Below are 23,106 nucleotides of genomic sequence, written 5' to 3'. Positions count from 1 at the left end.
ATTCTGCGAACGAGCTAATGACAAAGCGGTGGATAGCATATAATAAACACAGGAAACACAAGTGAATATAAGGCTTGTCTGGGAGGGTGGTGAGTCAGCTATAAATATATCTACATTTACAGTGCTATTATTAGCCTCGTAAGAACAAAAGAATTTCTCTCGTAATAGAGCCGGGTGTGAAGCGCCTGCCAAATGTTTAAAGATTTAGTTTCCATAAGTTAGACTTCGGTTACAGCTCTCATAAATATTTGGTCATGATGGGATCTCTGAAGAGAGCTTACTATTGTGTTCAGACACATGAAAAAAAGAAGAGAGGAACATTCCGATGGCCATTTCTCACACTTGGGCGACAGTGAAGCTGTAAAGTTTGGGAAAAGAGGAAGACGTGAAAAAATTAGCTTAGCTACCAATCAACCCCAGACATGACATAATTTGTAGCAAAAAAACCCAAAAAGTTTTATGATCCTTTAACCCTAATAACTCTTTTAACCATTTAAATTAAAACAGTTTATTGGACCTTCAGACAAAATATTTAAAACCTCTAAAAATATTTATTTAATACATCAGGCTTTTATGGCTCATACAGTTTGATATAGAAGTTTATGAAAAAAATAGTTGAAATTTTGTTAGCTTGTAATGTAGATTTTTAAACCAATATAACATACTACTTACATATAAATATCAGTATCATTATGTATATTATCTGTCAGTAATATGTCTCAATAAGATGATTTTTAAATGCTTTGATTCATTATCAAAGCTGTAGTTTTTTTATTTAAGGATAAAACAATGAAATGTAGGGAATACTGTAAAAGCAATGCAGTGATGACGTACTATGATCACTAAAGATTTCACAGAAAAATACTCACGAACCATGACCTGTATGACATTGTTTAAGCCTATCTCATACAGAAGCTACTTTAATTATGTTGATCATTTAGAAAGCATATACATTTGTGTATCAAATATGATACTGTAGACTTTATAGGGTTAATAAATAAAAAGGCTTGGTAAAAATGCATCAGAATTGCTAGCCACCCAGACAGCTAACTTATAAAAACAATATTGAATAAAAGCTAAATTCATTGGGAATTATGAATTAACTATGTTGACGATTTAGAAACCTAAATATGATACAGTAGGCTTTATAGGGTTAATGTATGAAATCATCTGTATCCCGGAAATGAAAACTGTGAGAGCTGTACATAAGCTGGCTAGTTTTTCATTGCTTGTTGTATAAACTCTAAAATGCTTGCCGTATGCATCATAACGTGTGTGTGTGTGTGTGTGTGTGTTTGAAGGTGCGTGCCAGCAGCATCCCTGTCGTCTGGCTGGTTTGTCATGCTAAGGGTGGGAGTCATGTTAGCGGGTGGGGTGGAAACAGATGCAGGCTTCCCAGTGTTTGCACTGACTATATGAGCTGGTATGAGACCTATGTGCGTGCTTGTCCTCCCCTGGCTCTGTCGTTAGCTGCCCGGCCCATAACGTGGAGAGTGATTCACTTCCATAGAGAGATCACCCTTTCATTGTGGATGGCGGGCTATTGTTTAACGGATAGGATGCGTGCACTTGGCTTTTCCTCAGCACACAATAGCATTAAAACACACAGATTCACCACAGCCTTAATCGTTCTAGTGAGGATTCCTGCAGCTTTTCTGTCCCCGACACAATGTGCTTGGGTAAACTTAATCACCGCTGATATTGTGCCACAAATGTACTGTCTTAAATTTAGTCCTCCGAGCTGATAAAAGTCAACCGTGCAAAACTTACAATACCCTGACATGTGGCGCCAATATTTATTTTTATTCTTTCAACGCTGCTCTGGGACTGTTAGCCACTTTTTTTTTCACTCTCTCCCTCGTTTTTCTCTCTCTCTCAACAGTGAATTGAATGACAATACCAGGCATGCCATTAAGTAAGCACTGTATTAGGGCCTTGTTCTCCAACCTGCACCCAGCCGTGAGACTCGTGCTTATTGAAAAAGCAGCTGTGAGGAGAGAGAGGACAGGAGAGATAGGGGACGGTCTGGGGCACTTACAGTGTTACAGTGTCTAGAGGGTCACCATTTTTTTTTATTTGTATGTTTAATTATGGAATGTATAATTATATATACAAATATAAATTTGTATTGCCTTATATATATATATATATATATATATATATATATATATATATATATATATATATATATATACATATATATATATATATATACATATATAATTTTTTTTTTTTTTTATTATAATTATTTTTTTTATATTTCTTCTATACGTCATAGCAAAACCTACTTAAATATAATTATTTTTCCTTTTTCCTTTCATGCTTTCAGAAAATTCCCATACTGTGTTTAGAACATTCTATATTCTGCCAAAAAATTATATAAATTATAAATAATTATAATTATACATTTTACAATTTTTACTATTTAGCAGTGGCCTTGAAAAGTGTGTACATTTGCTTTGCATTAAATGAAACATCTTTTTTTTAAAGAAATTAATACTTTTATTCCACAACGATGCATTAAAATATAAAAAAAAATGTATATTTATAATATTACAAAAAAATCTACTTCAAACAAATGCTGTTGTTTTCCTAGTATCCTAAAGAATATCATCATCAGTTTCCACAAAAATAAGCAGCAAAACTATTTTCAACATTGATAATAATAAGAAGACATGCATCTTTTGTGAATCAGATCAGTATATTAGAATGATTTCTGTAGGATCATGTGACACTGAAGACTGGAGTAATGATGATGAAAACTCAGCTACGCAATAAAGGAATCAGTTATATTACAAAATATATATTAAAATAGAAATCACTTATTTCAAATCCTAAAAATATTTCACAAAATTATTAGTATTATAACTGCTTTATAGTATTTCTGATTAAAATGAATGGAGCCTTCTTTGAAAAACATGTAGCGTAAGTGTCCAAATACCATTGCTGTATTCATTTCAGATTGAATATTTTCACCCTCCATTAATATTTTTATGCTCTGCAACACTTTTTCTCATCCTGGATCCGCCAGTCCAATTTCAGAGGTTCAGGTCAGAGACTGTCATTTCCGTGGCCGTCTCATCTGCAGAAATTAATAAGGCGTTGCAGGCGTGATCTGTGAACTTGCGCACGATTTATATCACCCCCCTCCACCCAGCTTCATCTCCACATATACAACCCAGATGGGCCGCAGCGTCTCCTGTCCTCCCCGTGACTCGCAGACGGCCTGAGGTCAAGCCAGCGCTCCTCCTGACAAACAGCCTCGCTCGCAAGTGAGCCCAGATTTGTAACCGTGTCCCTGGTCCGCCGAATTTGAATTATTCCAGCCCGAGCCTGGCGTCACTTTACATCGGCGTGTGGCGTGGGGGGGTTATTGTCACAAGGGGTGAGGGGAAAGGGGGCCGAACGAGCCCCAGAAGCGGCACCAAGGGCAGGGGTGCATGGTGAAGGACGGGGGGGAAACAGGTGGGAGGTTAATGGCCCCTGGACCGGATCCACCAGCCCCTCAGACTTGATATATGGGCTTTGGGCCTGGTGCAGGCATAGGCTTTCAAAGATATATTATTTCATTTGAGACGCAGCATTCTCAGCCCTGCATTTGTCCACTGATAGATGATATCCACTGGCTGGATTGGAGATAGCGTGTGAGTTTTCGTAAGGCCTGCTCCTGTACATATTTTCTCTCTGGCTATTCTCCCGTCGCTCTTTTTTTCCTGCTATTTCAGCGGTAACAATGTCTGTTTGATCAGAAGAGATGGGCAGCTGGAGAACATCCACAAAGGCCTCTTTTCATTCATAAATAATGCACAATTGGACAAAAACTCCATGTCTTGTCATGAATTCTGGAAGAATGCGGTGTTTTGGCACTTCATAAATATTGCAGCGCTGAAGTTCAGGTTTTTGCCCCCTGAAGATGCCAGGAAAATTAATAATAACGCCGACGTTCAAGGTGGATCACGGGTGGGTGGACGTGAAGAGATGAATGTAAACATTTATTCATTTATACATGTTAAATCATTACAGTGGTTATAGTTACAAGCTCTTTATTTGAGTCCGTCTGTCAGTAGTCATCACGTTCATGCGATTTACTTCAGCAGCAGATTCCGTCCAAGAACCGTCTGCTTAGACAGGAAGAGTTGAACGTTTGAAGTGGCCAATCACTGATGAAGCCCATTTCTGCCTCAGAGCTAAAGAATATAAAGGAGAATGTGAGGACCAATTGTATTTGAAACATTTTCTATTTATTACTTCGATGCAAAAACAGGCTTAAAATTAGCAACAATTGCATTCAGAAGGGCTGATTATTTAAATTCTTTATGTAGTTAATTAATTAATTTTTTATTAGAATTTATTAGTGTATTTATTATGATGTAATATGTTTATTATTTATTTTATTTGTATTATTTATATATATATATATATATATATATTTTTTTTTTTGTTTGTTTTTTTTTAAAGAAATTCGTATTTTTATTCAGTAATGATAAAGTTGCCTTTACTAAGCTAAAACAAACCTAAAAGTAACAAAAATAGCATCTGACAGTGCTGAATATTTTTATTATTAATTTATTATTTACACAGTTAATTTACTATTTATTACAATTTATTAGTTTATTTATTACGATGTAGTTAATTTATTTAATGTATTATTTATTTAATTTTATTTCATATTAATTTCTTTAGAGAGAGAGAGAGTGTGTTTAACTCAAATATGCAGTTTTTAATTAGCAAGGGTAATTTATGAATGAAAAGATGCATTTATTATTTATTACTTTAAACAAAAAACCTAAAAGTAAAGAAAATATCATACATAAGTCGTAGATATTTCTCAAAAATCTCAGAAAAAGAGCCAAAAATACTGTTTTATTCAAAGATAGACTATTGTTTAAAAGTTTTTTTAGTTCAGTAAGTTGTTGTGTGTTTTGTTTTGTTTGTTTGTTTGTTTGTTTGTTTTTTGTTTTTTTGGGGAAGAATTCTTCTTTTCAGTAAGGATGAATTAATTTGATTATAAATTATGATGATAATATGAAGAAATTTCCTGAGCATCAAAACAACATATTCGAATGATTTCTGAAGGATCCTGTGACACTGAAGCCTGGAGCGATGAGGCTCCAAATTCAAGAACGAATCAATTTAAACTGTTCTTTCAATTGCCAATAATATTTCACAATATTACTGTTTTTAGTGTATTTTAAATCGGATATGACACTTATTTGAAAATCATTGAACCTGTTTATGAAGTATACTGACTTAAAAATAATTTTAAACAAAATTATTTATGCCATGCCAAGATTTTATGATGTTTCGCAAATCTTTCCTATAGTTGTTCTTCAAAAGTGCTCATAGTAGCAGTCTGGTACCTTGTAAACATGACTGATATATACTCATGCTGACTCTCTAAAGCTACGTATAAATCGTCCAATCAGATCGCAGCTCTCTTTCACTGGGCATTGCATACAGGGCTTCCTATATGGCAGCTTTGCTCTTTCTTTCTCCCCGAAAAATGTGTCCTGCACCCTCAAGGCCTGACCGGGCGAAGGAAGGAAGTGCGTACACTTGTTAAAAGGAGAGATTTAGAGTCCGAACTCCCCTCAGGGCCTGTGGGAGACTCCAGGGAGGGGTTTAGAGCGGACGGAGAAGAGTCTGTTCATCCACTTGTTGCTTTGATGAGGGATAAAAGCCTGTCATGAACTTCTAGGTCCTGCCCAGGAGCTGATGGACTCGTACCGCTGCTTCCATTCCTCGCAAATGGGGAAAAAAGACAGAGAAATACAGAAATATGTTTACTTTTCTTTATCTTTGGCATTTGTAAGCACTTTGCACTCGGGAAAGGGACAAATGTTTGATATTATCTTGTGGCGATTAAGGTAAAAGCCTTTTTTATTGGCCGCACTGGATGCTTGTTAAAACCAGGATGTAGAGTGAAGCCCCAAAACACCCCAATCAGACTGAGCCGACGGCAGACAAACTGCTCCGAAGAGGCTGATTTAAGCTAACAAATCAACTCAATCAACATTTTCACCCCTTATGTACTAGTTGAAAAGTAAAAACGGCTGCACATTTGCCCTCATAACAGTAAATAGTTGCTTTATACCAAAATAGCGTCTCGTACGAGAGCCGTAATATCAGCCTTGCATTTAAACGGCACAATATCAGCATTCATGAGATGTCGCTTTAAAACAAAATGCTTTGATTTAGTAGAAGGAATTGCTATAAATCACCATAAAAAATAACCATAAAAATATATTTTACAAAACATATATGTAATTATATGATATTTAAATATCTGAAATAGTTGTATTAAATGATTAGATTAATATTGTTATAAATGATTAAATTAATATAAATTATAATATTGTTTATTTTAATATGATACTGTTATATTAATCTTAAATTACTTAATTATATATTCACACACAAATGTAGACTCGCGCTTAAAATATAAATAGTGTGATAATATACATACACACACATACAGTATATATATATATATATATATATATAATGAAATGCATTGATACTCAAATATTTCAAATATTTTTGTATATATGATGTGATCATAAATTAATAAATAAATATATATATATATATATATGTATGTATTACACATATTTAGGCTACAATGGCCTAACAAAGTATGGAAGATAATAGAAGATAATTTGATAACCATCTCAGTATTTTTGAAGGTCATTGGTAACCAAAACAGCTTTGTTACCAACCGTCTTCAAAAAACCTTCTTTTATGTTCCACAAAAGAAAGGTTTGAAACGACATGAGGGTGAGTGAATTATGACAGAACTACATTTTTTGTGTTTGTGTGAACTATCCCTTTTAATGTTTATTTTTTATTTTTTTATTAAATGCTACTCTAAATAAGGAATTAAATCTGCAGAGGGCCACAGTAAATGCCTTTATGATTCGTTCAAACGGTTTATTCATTCAGGAATTAAGTATATGCCTCTCTTTATGGATGGTCTTTAAATCACTGATTCACACGATTCGTTCAAAATGCAGATTCATTCAGAAACTAAACCCAGCTGTTTTGCTCGGAGACGTGCAACAGTTATGCTGTGGCTTTAAAGGTAATGTGTCCTCTGCAGAACTGAGCAAAAAACATCATATTGTGTTTAGAATACAACACAGATTTACTGAACTGTTGTATAAAATCACATTTAAACTTCTTATATTTGAGACAAGATCAAAACTCATGTGATACTGCTCGTGTGATATTGCTTATCGTATCATATAAATACAGGATAAAAACTCATACAGCTGCATTTTTTAATATTACATATTATTTTCTGGTACTTTTATTATATTTACAAAAGATTTCTGGCATAAAAGTGTTTGCTTTCTTTTGTTCTTTTTGTAGGTACATGTTACTTTGCCACATTCAACTAAAGTCCATGATGTCAAGCTCCCCAAATGTCACTCGGGCTTTAGCCTTTTCCCCTCTATAATTATTCTCTTCAACCTCGTATACCTCACACTTGTAAATTAAATTGGCACAGCAGCTGTGGTCTCGCACCTGTTTTACGTAATGGGTTTGAAACCAATCCATAGAACGCAAGCGCCAACTGAAAGTGTAAAACTTTTTACGGGCACATTACAAAAGAGCATTTGTTTAATTTGTCCGGATCTGCTGGTGTCTGTCCTTCAGTGTTTAATTAACTTGTAGTAATCAGCACAGGCATGAGGTTTCTAGTGTCCGCTTTCCGCCTCGCTCTGTCAGCAGTTGTCTACGACGTCTATTTTTGCTTCTCATATACAGCTGTCTATTCCGGCCGCGCTGAAAGGTCCCAAAGACAATAGATAAGGCCAGAAAGACAGGGAGCGTGCAGGCTAGGCTTACACTTATATTTAACTGGACTGTGTGAATGGATTTGCTCCTGATGAACGGCATGTGCGATTCAGCTGGAGAACGTTAGACGTCCCCAAGGCGTCAGAAAAAGACAAAGCCACCTGTTCATTAAAGCGACTTATATCTTTTATTTCTGCCTCACAGTTTAGGTTCGTTTGGCACTTTAAAACGTTTCCAAGCACATTACATCAATGAGCGTAACTTTCAGAGTAGTTTTGGTAATTGCATTCTTTCTTTATCCTGACCCCCTGACGAAGATGAAAGTAAGCTTTCACCATTTCTGAACTACGGGAGAGGAAAATATTTCAAATTCACACCAGGCCAACACTCAAGTAACTGACGTGTTGACAGTGGTTTTAAAACTAGCGAGCGTTGCGTTACAATGGTGCAATGCCAAAAATGGCACTATAGGGACATAATAGCAAAGACAGTAATGTTTCTCTCAGATTGTGTGAGCAGGCCTTTGAATTCTCTCTGTACCTGTTTGCAAAGGAGGGTGGTCTGCAGCTGCAGGCGTCTGACATTTTGGCACGAGACCCATCTAATTTAATCCAGTTCACTTTTTGTTAGGCTTACTACCAGTGTCACTCATTACAACAGTCTTGGCTCAAAATCAAGTCATAATAATTGTTTGATTAGGAAAAAAGAATTTATACACTATGGAATTGATGAAATGCCAGATGATATGTGTATATATAATGTATACAAATAATGTATAAAAAATATATATAAAATATTGAAGAAAAACCTAAAAACTAAATGTAGCCATAATATAAAAATGGAAGCATTACAAACAAACAAACGATAAATAATTAAACAATATGTGAATTATTATTATTAAAGTAAATTATAATAGTTATAAAATAATAAGTACATTTGAATTTTTTGTTTAAATATATTATATATAAAATAATTGTTTTGTCTAATTGTTCAAATATTCCATATATAGCTATAAAAATAATGAACAAATTACAAATAATTATAAATATAAAATAATTATAAATAAGTAAATAATAAACAATGTGTGCATTATTATAGTTAATAAATAATACATTGTTATAGTAATTTATAATAATAAATACATTTTAAAGTTCAAATGTATTATATATAAAATACAAACATACACACGGATGTTTGTACTAATACATACTTTTTCTTTGCATTATTAAATTATGGTAAAGTATATTGCATTTAGTTTCAAAAATGTATATGATAATTATTTTATGTGTGTGAGTGTGTGTGTGTGTGTGTGTGTGTGTGTGTGTTTGTAATTTTGTAAGTTTTTCAAATTTCAAATTGTAAGTTTGAAACAGTAAAATGACCTCTATTATTTGCTATTCTGATATATTATACTCACATTAATCATCCTAAAATCATCCTGTTAGTCTGGTGAATGTAAATTATACAAAAGTTGAATCTAAAAACATAATACTTATATATTATTTTGTTTGCATGCGCATATATATATACAGTATATATATATATATATATAAGAGTTTGTTTCCTAAATGCGATAAATGGCACAAAAAAAAACAGTATTATATCTGGTCGGTACTGGAACATTTTAGATCACGTTTTCTCCCTTTTTTCCAAACCGCGACAAACGCCAATCTCCCTTTTTTGAAGAATATGATATATCCCCTCAACCAATCACAGCACACCATTCCATGCACTCTAGACAGTAATGGCGGCGCTGTGAATACAGCGGCATCCTAGTTTTCCTCATCTACTTTGTACTCTGTGATCAACAAACAAACTTAGGGTTGCATGATAAATCACATGTGATTGTCATGCGCATCTCGGTTCTGTGATTAATAGTAGCGTTAAATCTCCATCGCATGCTTTCAGATGGAAATTATTCAGTTGTATAAAGTATATATATATATATATATATATCACTTAATCCAAATGCATGCAAAGAAGGCTGCTATTTGATGGCAATTAAATGTATCATTGATACATAAATATTTAGAAAAGCTACTCTAAATAGGGTTTAAAATGAATGAAATGCCTGAATGTAAATATACATTGAGAGATCAGCTGTTCCTTTGGGCCTCAATAAGAGCAAATGATGCCGTTACTAATGCGTTGCGTTAGTACTCTTACAGACGAGAACAGACAGACGCATGAAGCCACTCTGGAAGGCGACTGCATCTCCCAGCTAAATAATACAGAAGCCCCGGCTTACCAAGACCCATTTCCCAACAGAGCCAATCAAGAGTCATTTCCTGTTGTCTGTCAGCGTGTCACACAAAAGCCATAAATATTGACAGCCGTCGCCAATAAAGACACCCATAAATCGCAGAATTGAGGGGGAAATACAGCAAGGGGGGGGGAAGTAAAATCAAATAAAAATACAGCGATCATTCTAAACACAAGACGCCGCATTTGATTATGTGTGTGCGTGGCGTACTGATGGAGAAGCGCGATCGATTCGGGTTTGACGTGGCGCGCACAGCTCATTGTGGATTTGGAGAGCATTATTTTCTCACTGAGTCGTGGAAAGGGGGGTTGGGGTAAAGTAGCGTAGTGTGTGGTACTTCAGAGAGCCTTTCCTCCCAAGACTGCATGTATATTAGGAGTCTAATGTTCAGCTGAATAATTGATCAGGGCTGCTGTGTTTTTTTGATAATTAGTTGATAGCTTCTTAGCTTTAAGCCCTCTCCGAACCATTGGAAGATACCTTTTTTTATGTGGATTGTTTGAAACAACTACTAAGATGGACTCGATAAATGGCCTAAGGTTTGGATAAGTTTCGTTTTGTTTGGTTCTCATAACCTAATTTCATCTTTCCGTTCTCTCTGGATTGTGCTGTTGCTCAAGAGACTTATTAGACTTTTGCAAAGCATGCAGAGTGAAAAAAGGTTACGGTTTTATTGAATATCACTCCATTAATGAAAGGCTGCCACTTTACTGCTCATGAATGAATTAAATTAATTAGTCTTTCATCATAGCATCTAGAAGTAACCGAAAACCCTTCAGGAAAGTACATATACGATAAACGCACTTTGCAGTGCTTTATTAATTACTATAGTTTTCTAGCCAAGTATGTGGCAATATAGCGTTCTATTGATGGAGAACAGACTGTAAGAACCTGATTCAGTTTCATTCTGAAAAGATACACAGTAAGTGTCCTTGAAGTAGAAATATAACTGCTGGCAGCTGAACACGGCACAGCAGGTGTGGATTTCTTCTTTTTTGAGAAATGTTGGATTTATATATTTATTTAATTTGCTCTCCCTCATGCCCTCACGATTTTCTTTCTTCTGTTGAACACAAAATGAGACATTTTGAAGAATCTTAGCTGCGATTTTCCATAATGAAAGCATTTTTTTATATGCTCCATACGGCTATTGCTCTATATTATTACCCTTTTGAAGTCATATAAAAGCTTTTCTTGAGGGAAACACATTGAAAATAAATTGTGATTCACTAAAAATCTTGCCCTCCACCTCAACTTAAGAGAAACACAGGATTCTGGCTTTTATTAGAAAGTTTTAGGCGTATTAAAGCACTTTTATGCCCTTCTTGGAGCTCTATGGCCTTGGTGTCAATAGTCTTTCACTGTATAGAAAAGAGCTACTCTTCAAAACGCATTCTTTTAATCATTAAAACACATACAGTAGGTTACTGGAATCCCGATTTATATATTCACATTCTGTCAAACGATTAATCGCCATTATATTATATTTATTGGTATATATAAATACAAAAACATGCATGTATATATTTAACACAAATATGTTATATTTATATATAATATAACTATAGAAATGTTTATACATGTAAATATTTTCAAAATATATACTGAATGTGTGTGTATTTATATATACACAATAAATAAACACAGTACACATACATATATTATGTAAACAAAAACCTTTATTGTGGATGCGATTAATAACGATTAATCGTTTGACAGCACTAATACTCACACACACACACACACACACACACACACACACGCACACACATGTGATCAGCCATTGAAAACCTATATGGGTGGAGCACTAATTACAAGCAGCATTTATAGTCTCATTCATCTCTGTGATGTCCTGAGATGTTTGGCATGTCCCACTAAACTCTGCTGAATGCCGACGTGTGTTGTTTTTATTGTGGGATGACATGATGAGGGGCTGCTGAGGGGCTCCAATCAAACTCTGGGTGTTTCACAGGTCAAGAGTCACACTTGGGAGAGTGTTAATGCGTTCACCGTGGGAACTGATCAATCTCTGTTCCCCGTCTCAATCGATCCAACACCCCTCCTCCAGCCCCCGCATCAGCCAGCCACTCCACACAGTTGCTCGGTGTCCACTTGCTAGCCTTGGACAAGTCCCGAACCTGCTCACCTGCACACTAACACATGAATTATGAGCATCTGTTTATCCCCCCCTCAAAGAGACACTCGGAGAAAGAATACCATGAGGTCTTCACAGATTTAGCTACTGCAAGGAATGCAAATGTTTTCCCAAAGATATTTTATGACATCGCAATTTACATTGCTGTCAGGCACACAGTGAAAGCCTACATAATCTATGTGTCCCATGGACACAACATCACTAGGACAAGATTACAACATGGATAGTTCGCATTGCTGAGAGTCTGTTTCTGCATCCAGCCTTTCTTAGACTGCTGCAACACACCACACGCAACACATCTAAATAAATGTTGCACCTACAAATGTACAGAGTTTTGAAAATACAAATTTCAGATTTAGAAAATTAATTTACTCTCCCTCAAATCTTTCCAAGCCCTTGTGATTTTCTTTCTTCCATTGAACATGAAATTAGACATTTTTAAGTATCTTAGCTGCGATTTTCCATAATGAAAGCATTTTTTGGCCATTCGCCATAAATGTGGTGCATTCTGCTATTGCTCTATATTACAAATCTTTTAAAGTCATATAATAGCTTTTCGTATTTAAAGTGCCCCATATGGATTTTTGAAAATGACCTTTCATGCAGTGTGTAACACAGTTCTTAGTGAATGAAAACATTCTGCATTTTCTTTAATTTGAAAGTGTACAGTGTATAAAGTTATTGTCTCTCAAAAGAAAGACTTGACTTTGAATCATTGAAACTTGTTTTTAAAACGAATCCCAAGCCGTTTCATCTTGACGTTAACATAAAACATTAGCATATTGCCTGCTCAGACCTCGGAAAACTTGATTTTCATGTTGGTTTCCCTGGTAACGCTGTACACAAAGCAGCACTGCGCTCACAAACGCTGCTTTATCAGGCTGATTAGCGTCACGCAAAGGAGGGGTTTCGGAAAATTAATCGTTTGGGAGTCTTTGAGCAAATAAGGTAAACATAAATGCATTTTATAAGATACAATGAAAATGTTTTTTGAACTTGCATGCATGTCAACCTGTTGTTGGGGACTCCCAAAACCAAAATATGAACTTTTCATAACCCATCGGGGCACTTTAAATATTTCATTTACTCTCCCTCATGTTGTTCCATGCCAATGTGATTTTCTTTCTTTCTTCAAAATTAGACATTTTGAAGAATCTTAGCTGCGATATTCCACAATGAAAGAATTTTAGGCCATTCTCCATTGTGGGAAACACATTGAAAATAAATTGTGATTTACTAAAAATATTGCCCTCCACCTCAAATTAAAATAAACAATGGTAGTTGTGGAGTTTATCAGGAAACTTTAGGACTATTCAAGCACTTTAAATTTCCTTCTTGAATTCTTTCATTGTATAGAAAAAAGCTCCTCTTAAAAACATCTCCTTTTGTGTTCGGCAAAAGAAAGACAGTCATACAGGTTTGGAACAGAATGAAACAATTATAAATCGTAGGTTAACTGTATGTTTAAAATAGCACAGCACAGCAGTTACTGGAATATGGTCAGCAATTTGTCCCGGTTATAGATCATTAATACACATTAGTACAAATTATAACTCCTGCACTAGGCTCTATCCCATATGAAGCAACATCGGACTCTAAAATAAGTCCGGAGAGAGAGTGAGATGCCAGGCAGCTCCCTCAGAGCAGCACGGGTATGAAGCAATGCGGCCGCAGCGGCTGGTGGCCACCTGCTCAGTCCCAGCGTGCTTATCAGACCCCCTGGCAGCAAGAGAGCAAGAGAGCAAACAGAGGCCCTGCCATGACAAACAAGCTGGGAGATTTCCACAAGATCAGGGAAAAGCGAGGCCAAATAAACCAGGCCCTTCAGTCTCGAGCATCCAAAGCATGTCAAATCAGCTCCCACGGGACGGCAAAAGAGGAAGCCAGAATGCGACACCTCAGCATAAATTGTTAGCACTTCCTCTGGGGATTCGGGGACACTTCGATTATCTCCCATGAGTGTAACTGTACATTTATAGGTTTCCAAAAACTATTAGTGTTGATAAAGAGATGGGGCACTCAACTTTTGTTACCAGTTCTGCTACGGATGTTAATGACACCTAAAGATTATTATAAGAATAAAACCGGGACCTTATTCTTATATACTCATGAAAAATGTCTTGTTTGGATTGGGTCAGTAAACAACCACCCAAAACACCTTAGCAGCACCTTACAAACCTCTTCACGTAATGATCTATTTTGCTCTATTTTTCTTATATAAACTGCTGTAAAAATAAAAATAAAATCACCAACAGAAGGGAAGCATCCAACATCAAATGCTATTTGTCAGCCTGGCAGAAAGGAAGTGCATGTAGCAGCGTGCGAACAGATGTCCACAGCAGACAACTCAAAGCTCGTCGCCTGACGGCACCATTGAAGTGCACTTCAAACCTCACCTGTAGTTTCACCGACCAGCACCGTTCATCCACATCCAACAGGTCAAAAGATTTCGGATGGGATTTATTTTCTTTCTACCCCTCATATCTTTTTTTCTCTCCCTTCCTCGTGTTTATGCTAATGTGATTGTGGACCGCACACTCACGGCCTTCCTTTAGTTGTAAATAAATCATTCGTCTCATTCTGTTCATTAATGGGCACTCAAGGAGATTCTATTAATCTGTTCATTAGGGCACTTCAAAAACAACAAGAAATACTTATTAAAAGCAGTTCCAGCTGCGTAAGCTCGTTACTCGCGCCTTCACAATGCTTCTGGCATTCTACCAAAACAGTGTGGGATAAAAAAAAAAAGCTTGTATTTGGCGATTTGGAGTGTATTCTATTATCACCAATCAACCCTATCAGGCAGTGTTGAATAAGTACTTATTTTGGATATGCAACGAGACATATTTGCTCATCATTTACATTAAAAATGAAAAAAAAAAAAAAAAGAGCAAATAATCATGGTATACTCATTTGGCAATATCTTTAATACCGTTCAACGTGCCGTTGAGGCAGACAGGGTCTTAGGGTCTTTAGGAGCAGGACGGGGGCTCAGCAATTGATCGCTACATTGATCTAGCAATGCCTGAATGACCGTAAAAAATTAAATTGGTTTCTTGGAGGATATGCATTTTTTATCATAAGAGAAAAAGTAAAAGCTCTGATTTAGAAAATTTGGAAGCACAGCACATGAATAAATGCAAAATTCGGAGTTTCTTATATTTCTGAGGGATGTGAGAGGAGTTTGTGTATTGTGAGATTTCAGTGTAGGTCAACAGATTTGATATTTAATCGCTTGCTATTCGGTCGTACAAAAGCTCAGGTTCCTAATTGAATGCTTTCGGAGTGAAATCAATAAGCATGTTTTTATTTGGCTGACCTCAAGGTATTTTTTCCAGCACCTTGCACCACCAGCTCATTTAGATAAACATTAACAACCGATTGCCATTTTATTTTTAGCTTTTAGCTGAATTTACATTCTGTTGAGTTTATTCCTGTTATCCATGCAGGAAAAAAACACTAATCACATCAACTGTATGACAGTGTAAAATATTCAAATATAGCATATTTTTCCAGGACTGCTGGGTGATATATATATATATATATATTATAATTTAAATACACATTAGCACAATGCATTTGTGTGTAAACTGTTTGTAAAAAACTAAATAAAACATTGATCTTGTGTTTCATGAATGATAAACACAAAACTGTTCAAATGATACACTCAGAATAATCAAAATGATAAACCATCGATTGTCGAAATGATAAGCCTGAAATTGTCAAAATGATGAACCCAAAATTATCAAAATGATAAGCCCAATCCTGAATTATAAACCAAAAATTGTCAAAATGTTCTTACAATGTAACTGATAGATACTGTATTTTTAAACAGTGATGATATTTTCTTTGCAAATTGTTTATAAAATCATTCCTTCATAAATTGTCAAATTCAATATTACTTAAAAATAGCAAAAGTAATTTAACGAAACAAATTAATTCTACTCATTTCACAAAAAAAGATCCCATAAACAAAAACTTTCATAACATATTTGATACCCATTGTATATTATAACAATAAAGACACTATTCTGCATGTAAATAGTTCGTCAAAACTTTTTTGTTCAAAAACTTTTTTTTTTTCAGTAAATTGTAATTTTTTTTAGTAAATAGAATTTAAAAAATAGCAAAAGTAGTTTTACAATCAATTTACACAATTCATTATGCTCATGTTTGGATAATGATGCCAACATTTTTTTAAACTTAAGTATTTGAGTGTCAGTTGTGTAAATCATACTTTCTGTGTAAATTATAAAAACTTTCTGTCTTAAATTGTTGCATTCAAATTTAGTTTTAAGAATAGTAAATCAAATTTAAACAGAAATTTGTATTACTTTTTTTAGAGGCCCAATAAACACCAACCTTTGTAGCATTTGAGATTATTAGGAGAAAAAAAAGCATTGCTACATTTTTGCATTCAATTCCATGTTAAAATTTTGAAAAATATGTAATTACTAAACATTTTTTACAAGTGATGCACACAGAAAGCGCGACTGCTGATCACAAGTCACTACGTCCAGTATTAGAGGACATTGGTTGCCTGTCGTAAGAGCACTTCAGAGCCAAGTTACACATAGCTGTGACAGTGCAAAGGGAAGTGAGCTGACATGGAAACAGCGGTGTCAGACGCACTTTAAAAGGTCAGAGATGCCTTCTCTGCCCATCTGACATGTTTCTGGCAGCAGCCCCAGTCTGCAGTGTCTTCCCCTGCTTTGACTCATGGCACCCTTGTCCCTGTGTGATGACCTGAAAAAGTGCTGGACATCAGAGGCTCATGTGGGGGCAAGGCCTTTGATGAGAACGTCTGTCAAAAAAACAGACTAAATGACAGGTTTCTTTGTAGAACGGGCATTTTTGGCTTGCATGATTTGAAACATGAGACGTGTTAACAATGCCGAATGCATATATTTGATTCTTGCTGCCCTAGTATTTCAAACCAGGAGATTTTATGAAATTAGGCCATACAGTATCGATTGTACAGTAAAAGAGTTGATATAAGTGATGCAATGATACCAAACAAGAAGAGATTTGATTGGTTTTCTGAGGCTTTTGCTTTGCCGGATTTGGAAATCCATTCTTTCAATTGATTTTGTAGCATTTGTTATGACTGTGAGAGCAGCACAAACACGAATCGCAAGCAGTCAAAACAATCCGAACCAGATATCGATGGAGCCTCCCAAGATAGTAAGAGGCAGTTCATTTACGTTATCTTTGCCTTGAGAAACCACAAGTATTATTTTCACGGCTCGCTGTTCTCATGAGACTTCATAATCATTACATTTCTGTATTTTCATCACCCTTTTGTAAACTTTTCTCGTGGGTGAATTGAGGATCAACATGTAGCCAAATAGTCAGAAGGGGACTCGTTTTCACAAATTTTCCTCATTCTTGCTGACATTGGACTCAAAGAGCTCTTTTCACCTCTCGCGTTTAATAATTGACCAAGGGAGCCATGAGAACCCAAGAAGGGTGACAATGAATGTGTTGTTGAAGCCGTTTAACTCCTGTGTGAGAGAGTTTCAACGTAAGTGCACCTAACTGCACAACGCTATACACGCTACTTAATCACAAAGGATAAATGAAGCTGTATCGCTCGACAAACAGATTAATTAACAGCGGGTGAAAAACCGTGACATTTGGTGAAGTTCACACGAGAATGACCTCTTGCGACCCAAAGACCAATATTGATTCCTACTGGCTGTCCGGACTACTAACACACAGACACAAGTGTCGAAGGTTGAAATAACACTCAAATGACAAATGACTGAACAACAACTTTTGTGACTGAAACATCAAAAAGAAATGACATTTGTAAGCCATTTTAATTCCATAAAGTGGCATATTTGACATATTAAATGAACAACAGAACTTGATGTTAAAATGATTTTATCCATTTGAGATTGATCGACTGTGAAATGTTGTTTCTACACTACTGGTCGAAATTATTATTATTATTATTATTTTTTATGTTCTTGAACGAAGTCTCTTATGCACACCAAGGCTTTGTTTATTTGATTAAAATACAGTAAAAACAGTAAATTTTTATAACTCTAAATATGCTAAAAAATATTGATTCACATTAGGACAGTTGCTACAGGACAACACAATTTAACCTAAAAGGTTTGAAATCACTCAAAACTTAAAGGGATAGTTCACCCAAAAATGAAAATTGTCTCATTAATTACTCATCTTCATGTCGTACCAAACATGTAAGACTTCGGAACATAAATTAAGATAGTTTTGATTAAATCCAAAAGCTTCATCATGCATCGATCATGTTCAAGGCCCAGAAAGGTAGTAATGACATCGTTAAAATCATCCATATGACATCAGTGGTTCTACCGTAATTTAATGAAGCTATGAGAATACTTTTTTTTGCACAAAGAAAACTAAAATAACGACACTATTCAATGAGGACAGTCTCCTCTATCACGATGTACCACGATGCATGCTCTCTGATTTCATCAAAAACATCTTAACCACATCAACTCTGGGGACCCACCGGTGGGTCCAATATTGCATATGCCTAATTCTCAAAAAAACAAAATAACAGCTCAAGTGGTTAATTTGTGTTCTGAAGATAAATGAAGGTCTTATGGGTTTGGAACGACATGAAGGCGAGAAATTAATGACAGAATTTTCATTTTTGGGTGAACTATCTCTTTAAACATTTTTCAAAGATTATCCAGTTAATCAAGGTTAAATACAAAACTGAACCATTCTGAACACGCCCACCAACTGTACTTGGAAAAAGTTACCCAAATTACTACTTCTTACACATTACACTTACACATGTTGGTCTCTTCTCAGGTTGACGACCAAATGAAGCTTCTCCAGAACTGTTGGAGTGAACTCCTCATCCTGGACCACGTTTTCCGGCAGGTGATGCATGCCAAAGAGAGCTCCATCCTCCTGGTCACGGGGCAACAGGTGAGCGTCCGCTGCAGTCTCCTCCATGCCTCCCTGTAGATCTCATCAGGCTTTTTTGCCAGTGTGGATCAACATCCTTTAAAGTGCTATCGACTGCCCCGGCCACTCCATTAAAAATAGATTACGCTTAGGTATAAACTAATGTGGCCAGAATAATCAATTGTAGACTTCTTATCAAGTGGGTAGTGAACGAATAAATAAAATGGTTGGTTAAGCATGCACGAATCATCGCGGTGAAGAAGGGATGAGAGACAGAGAGATGGACAGGGAGGGAAAGCAGAAGATATGTATGATTTACCTCGGTCGTCTCTGAGGAACGTCGCTGGATGGACGCCTCAGGCTCAGCTGAAGTTTTCTGCACACGAGGACCTTTAATTCTGTCTTCGGCTCCAGCACATGCACACACACTTCCAGAAGATGTTTAAACTGCTTATAAATAAATATGCTTCTGTCCGCCTGTCAGTAAGGCTTGGGTTAAATTTTTAATTCTTTGTTTTTCCCTCCATCCTCTCTCCTCAACAAAGTGATCTCTAACTATAGTGACATCTCAAACACAGGGACTCGTGAGCAGGAGAACTTTTCCAAAGAGTTCACAGCTTATCAGAAGATTATGTATCAAAACAGAAGTGAATTACAGAAAGTTCAAGAAATATATGGGGGTGATTTTTCGTGGCCATGGCCTAGCGGTTAACACACATGCTCTGGTAAATAATACAGCGAGCGATGTGAGTTCGAATCCAGCTCCTGACGAGATTTCCACCAAGACAACTAAAGGACAGAGAAAACCCAGATTACAGTAGACATCTTTATTGTCTCAAAAACATGGTTTCTAGACCCTTTATGATATTAAATGATAAACAAACTCTTATGCGCTGGTAAATTATACAGCCATCAACACGAGTTCGAATCCGGCTCCTGACACAGTTTCCATCAAGTCAACTAAAGGAAAAAGAAAACCCAAACTAAGTATCTTCAATGTCTCAAAAACATCTCAGTTGTTTCTTCTAGACAATAATAAGATAAAATGATGAACAAACTCGTATGCTCTGGCAAGTTATACCGCCATCAACGTGGGTTCGAATCTGGCTCCTGATGCAATTTCCATCAAGTCAACTAAAGGACGGAGAAGACAAATTAAGCATATTTGATGTCTCAAAATCTTTTCAAAGGTTTTTCAGTGTTACTAAAGCATTTCTTATCAAGCTCTCCCAATATCAAATTATCTGAATTATATACTTTACACCTCTTTAGTTTTTCCTTTCATCATTTGAGACAAAGTTGAAAATCCACTTTGACAGCTTTTGGTGTCTAGTCTATTTGAGGTCAGAAATTGATTTGTTTGGTTAGTGTGAAAGTGGTTTGAAGCCTCCTGAGCCATGAAAGAGCAACCTCTGAGCTATAAAAATCTGAGAAAGTTCGTTAGATATCACATCTGGAGATCTGTGAGAGCTCACAGCGCTCGCTATCTTTGATTCATCTGGATTGTGAGTGCTCTGTGTAGCATGCCTCTATGTTTGATTAGCGAGGTCTGGCGGAGGGGTGGGGGAGGGTGGAGGAGGGCCAGACCTTGTTTGCATATTTTGCCTAATGAACAGCTGGTGCTGAAAAAAAAAAGCCTTTGGGGAGAGAGAAGGCAAAGACTCAAACAGTTCATTACGTCCTATTATTCCAGAGCAGACTACTGACAGCCCGGCCACACAACACACTCGCGAATGAACATGGACTTATGCATAACAAACAAACTGCCAGTTATTAAAGCAATATTGTGATTCAGTAAATCAGTGTAGTTTAACTTCAGACTGCTGTGTAGTGCATGTGTGTGTGTGTGTGTGTGTGTGTGTGTGTGTGTGTGTGTGTGTGTGTGTGTGTGTGTGTGTGTGTGTGTATATATATATATATATATATATATATATATATATATATATATATATATATATATATATATATATATATATATATGACATACATTAAAATGTAGTTACTCCACAACACTGTCAGTGACTGTCAGCTGAACTGCCCCACCATCTCTCATCTTGTTTGAGGATGTGTCATTGTTTTTCCCCAGTGTTGGTATGGCAGCAAAGCACTGTGGGGATCAGTCCTGAAGTCCTGCGACACATGACACTACATGGGCGGCTTTTCAATTTGTCACAGACCTACAGTACATCTCCCGCTCCACCCCGTCTTTTGCTGTATCTGTATGTCTGCCTCTCACACTGAAGGTCCCAGGCCTTTAGAAGAATCCAAATCATCATAATGATATTCATACAGGTCTCAGTATTTTGTCAAGATCAAGCACTCACAATATTCATTCACAAGATATTCACAATGTTAGAATGAATTGGGAAATATTGCTACAAACAGTTCGCTACAAGTGCTGCTCAGTCATCATTATGGAACAAAAATGTCACAAAAAATATTTGACGGACAATTTTTTTATTTGTATTTTTTTTATTTTGTGGGTTTTTTCACTGGAAGAGAGTTTTTTTTTAAATACTTATATTAATATAAATAGGCATCATTTAAAAAAATATATTTAGATTAGTATTAATGTTTGTTAAATATTGTCAGTATTTTGCATTATTATTTGTATTTTTTAAGTGTAATCCCACTACTTTTACTTTAAGTGGTTACTAATGCTCGAGGCACATGGTCAGTTGGTCAAATCCCAGTTAATTGACAACTTCAGCAGCTTCATATGGGCCTCGAAGAGACCCACGAATACAGCCGGTGAGAAATGTGCAATTCTCCAGCCAGGACTTTAAAAAATTCCACTCATCATATTTACACAATAAATAAATTCCAATCCGCCCGCCCGCGCCAATTTTTTTAATTGCAAATCCAGCTCAGAGGGAGCTCTCCTTACGCTTAGGAGGCCTGCAGTCTACCTTATCCAGAAACCCTGGCGCAGTCAATTATGGTAATGAATTGTCAATAAATATAAAAATTTAATATGGCCTGCTTACAGTGAGTGGCAGCTAAGGACTTGCCTCCAAGACAAATTTGCTGCTGCTGCAGATATTAAGTGCCCCTGAAAGGGGAGGAGAGGGCCACGGGGGTCCCGCGCAGGTTCCGGCCCGGTAGCCTGGGGGACCTCCAGGGGCCCCCCGCTCACTCGCGCCTCTACAACCCCCACCACCCTCGTCTGGCGCGGGGCGCTGGGGTCCGAGGGTCTGGGCACCAGGGATGGAGAAACGTGCAGCTCTTCGCCGCTCAGTTTGATGCTGATTATCATTCACACCTCGGCCCAGCGCACTGTCCCTGCTGTGCAGAGAGGAGCCTGGGAAAAAGAGAAAGGGAGAGAGGCATATAAAACATAGAGCTGCCAGAGCTGGTTACATGCTTATTTCAGACGGAGTGGAAAAACTCGAAAGGTGGTGCCAAGTGCCGTCTGTCTGATTGAACATTTAAACTGAAAGGACTGTAGAATTTCCAGTGAATAAGAAACAAGGCCTAAACTTTCCTAAAACATTCCTTTCAACTCTTGTTGTTCCAAAGCAAATATGAGCACATCTTCTCAGAATAATCGTAGTATATCAGTTCCAAAAGTTAATACGCAAGTCAATAATTGCCCCAGATTGGTTTAAACAATGGCATGCGCTTGATCAACCAATGGAATATGGGAAGAGTGTTCTTTCAGACCTCCAATTTCTTTGCAATCTTTTTTCCAATCTTTTGCAATCCTGCTCCTTGTACCTCTTTATCAGAGGTGGAAAGAGTACAAAAATATTCTACTCAAGTAAAAGTACCATTACATTAATGAAATTTTACTCAAGTACAAGTAAAAGTACCAGTCTAAAAATCTACTCAAGTAAAAGTAAAAAGTAGCTCATTTAAAATTTACTCAGAGTAAAAATTACTTAGTTACATTTTAACAGTGGGAGGGAGTCAAAAATGGGACAGGCCAAGGGTGTCAAACTCAGTTCCTGGAGGGCCACAGTCCTGCACAGTTTAGATA

At 36.5% G+C, this 23,106-nt stretch overlaps 1 protein-coding gene across 2 annotated transcripts in view; it reads left to right on the top strand.

The window, feature by feature from the left end:
* Nucleotides 1-23,106, top strand: part of LOC132159939 (nuclear receptor subfamily 5 group A member 2) — a 56,824-nt gene that overhangs the window by 14,171 nt on the left and 19,547 nt on the right. For both annotated transcript variants that reach the window (XM_059569617.1, XM_059569616.1), the window contains exon 5: nucleotides 19,029-19,148. In XM_059569617.1, the coding sequence (XP_059425600.1) occupies nucleotides 19,029-19,148 (120 nt within the window). The remainder of the gene's footprint in view (nucleotides 1-19,028; nucleotides 19,149-23,106) is intronic.

This window comes from Carassius carassius, chromosome 16, assembly GCF_963082965.1.
Source record: "Carassius carassius chromosome 16, fCarCar2.1, whole genome shotgun sequence".
NCBI classification, from domain to species: domain Eukaryota; kingdom Metazoa; phylum Chordata; class Actinopteri; order Cypriniformes; family Cyprinidae; genus Carassius; species Carassius carassius.
This window is presented reverse-complemented; position numbering and strand designations above follow the sequence as displayed.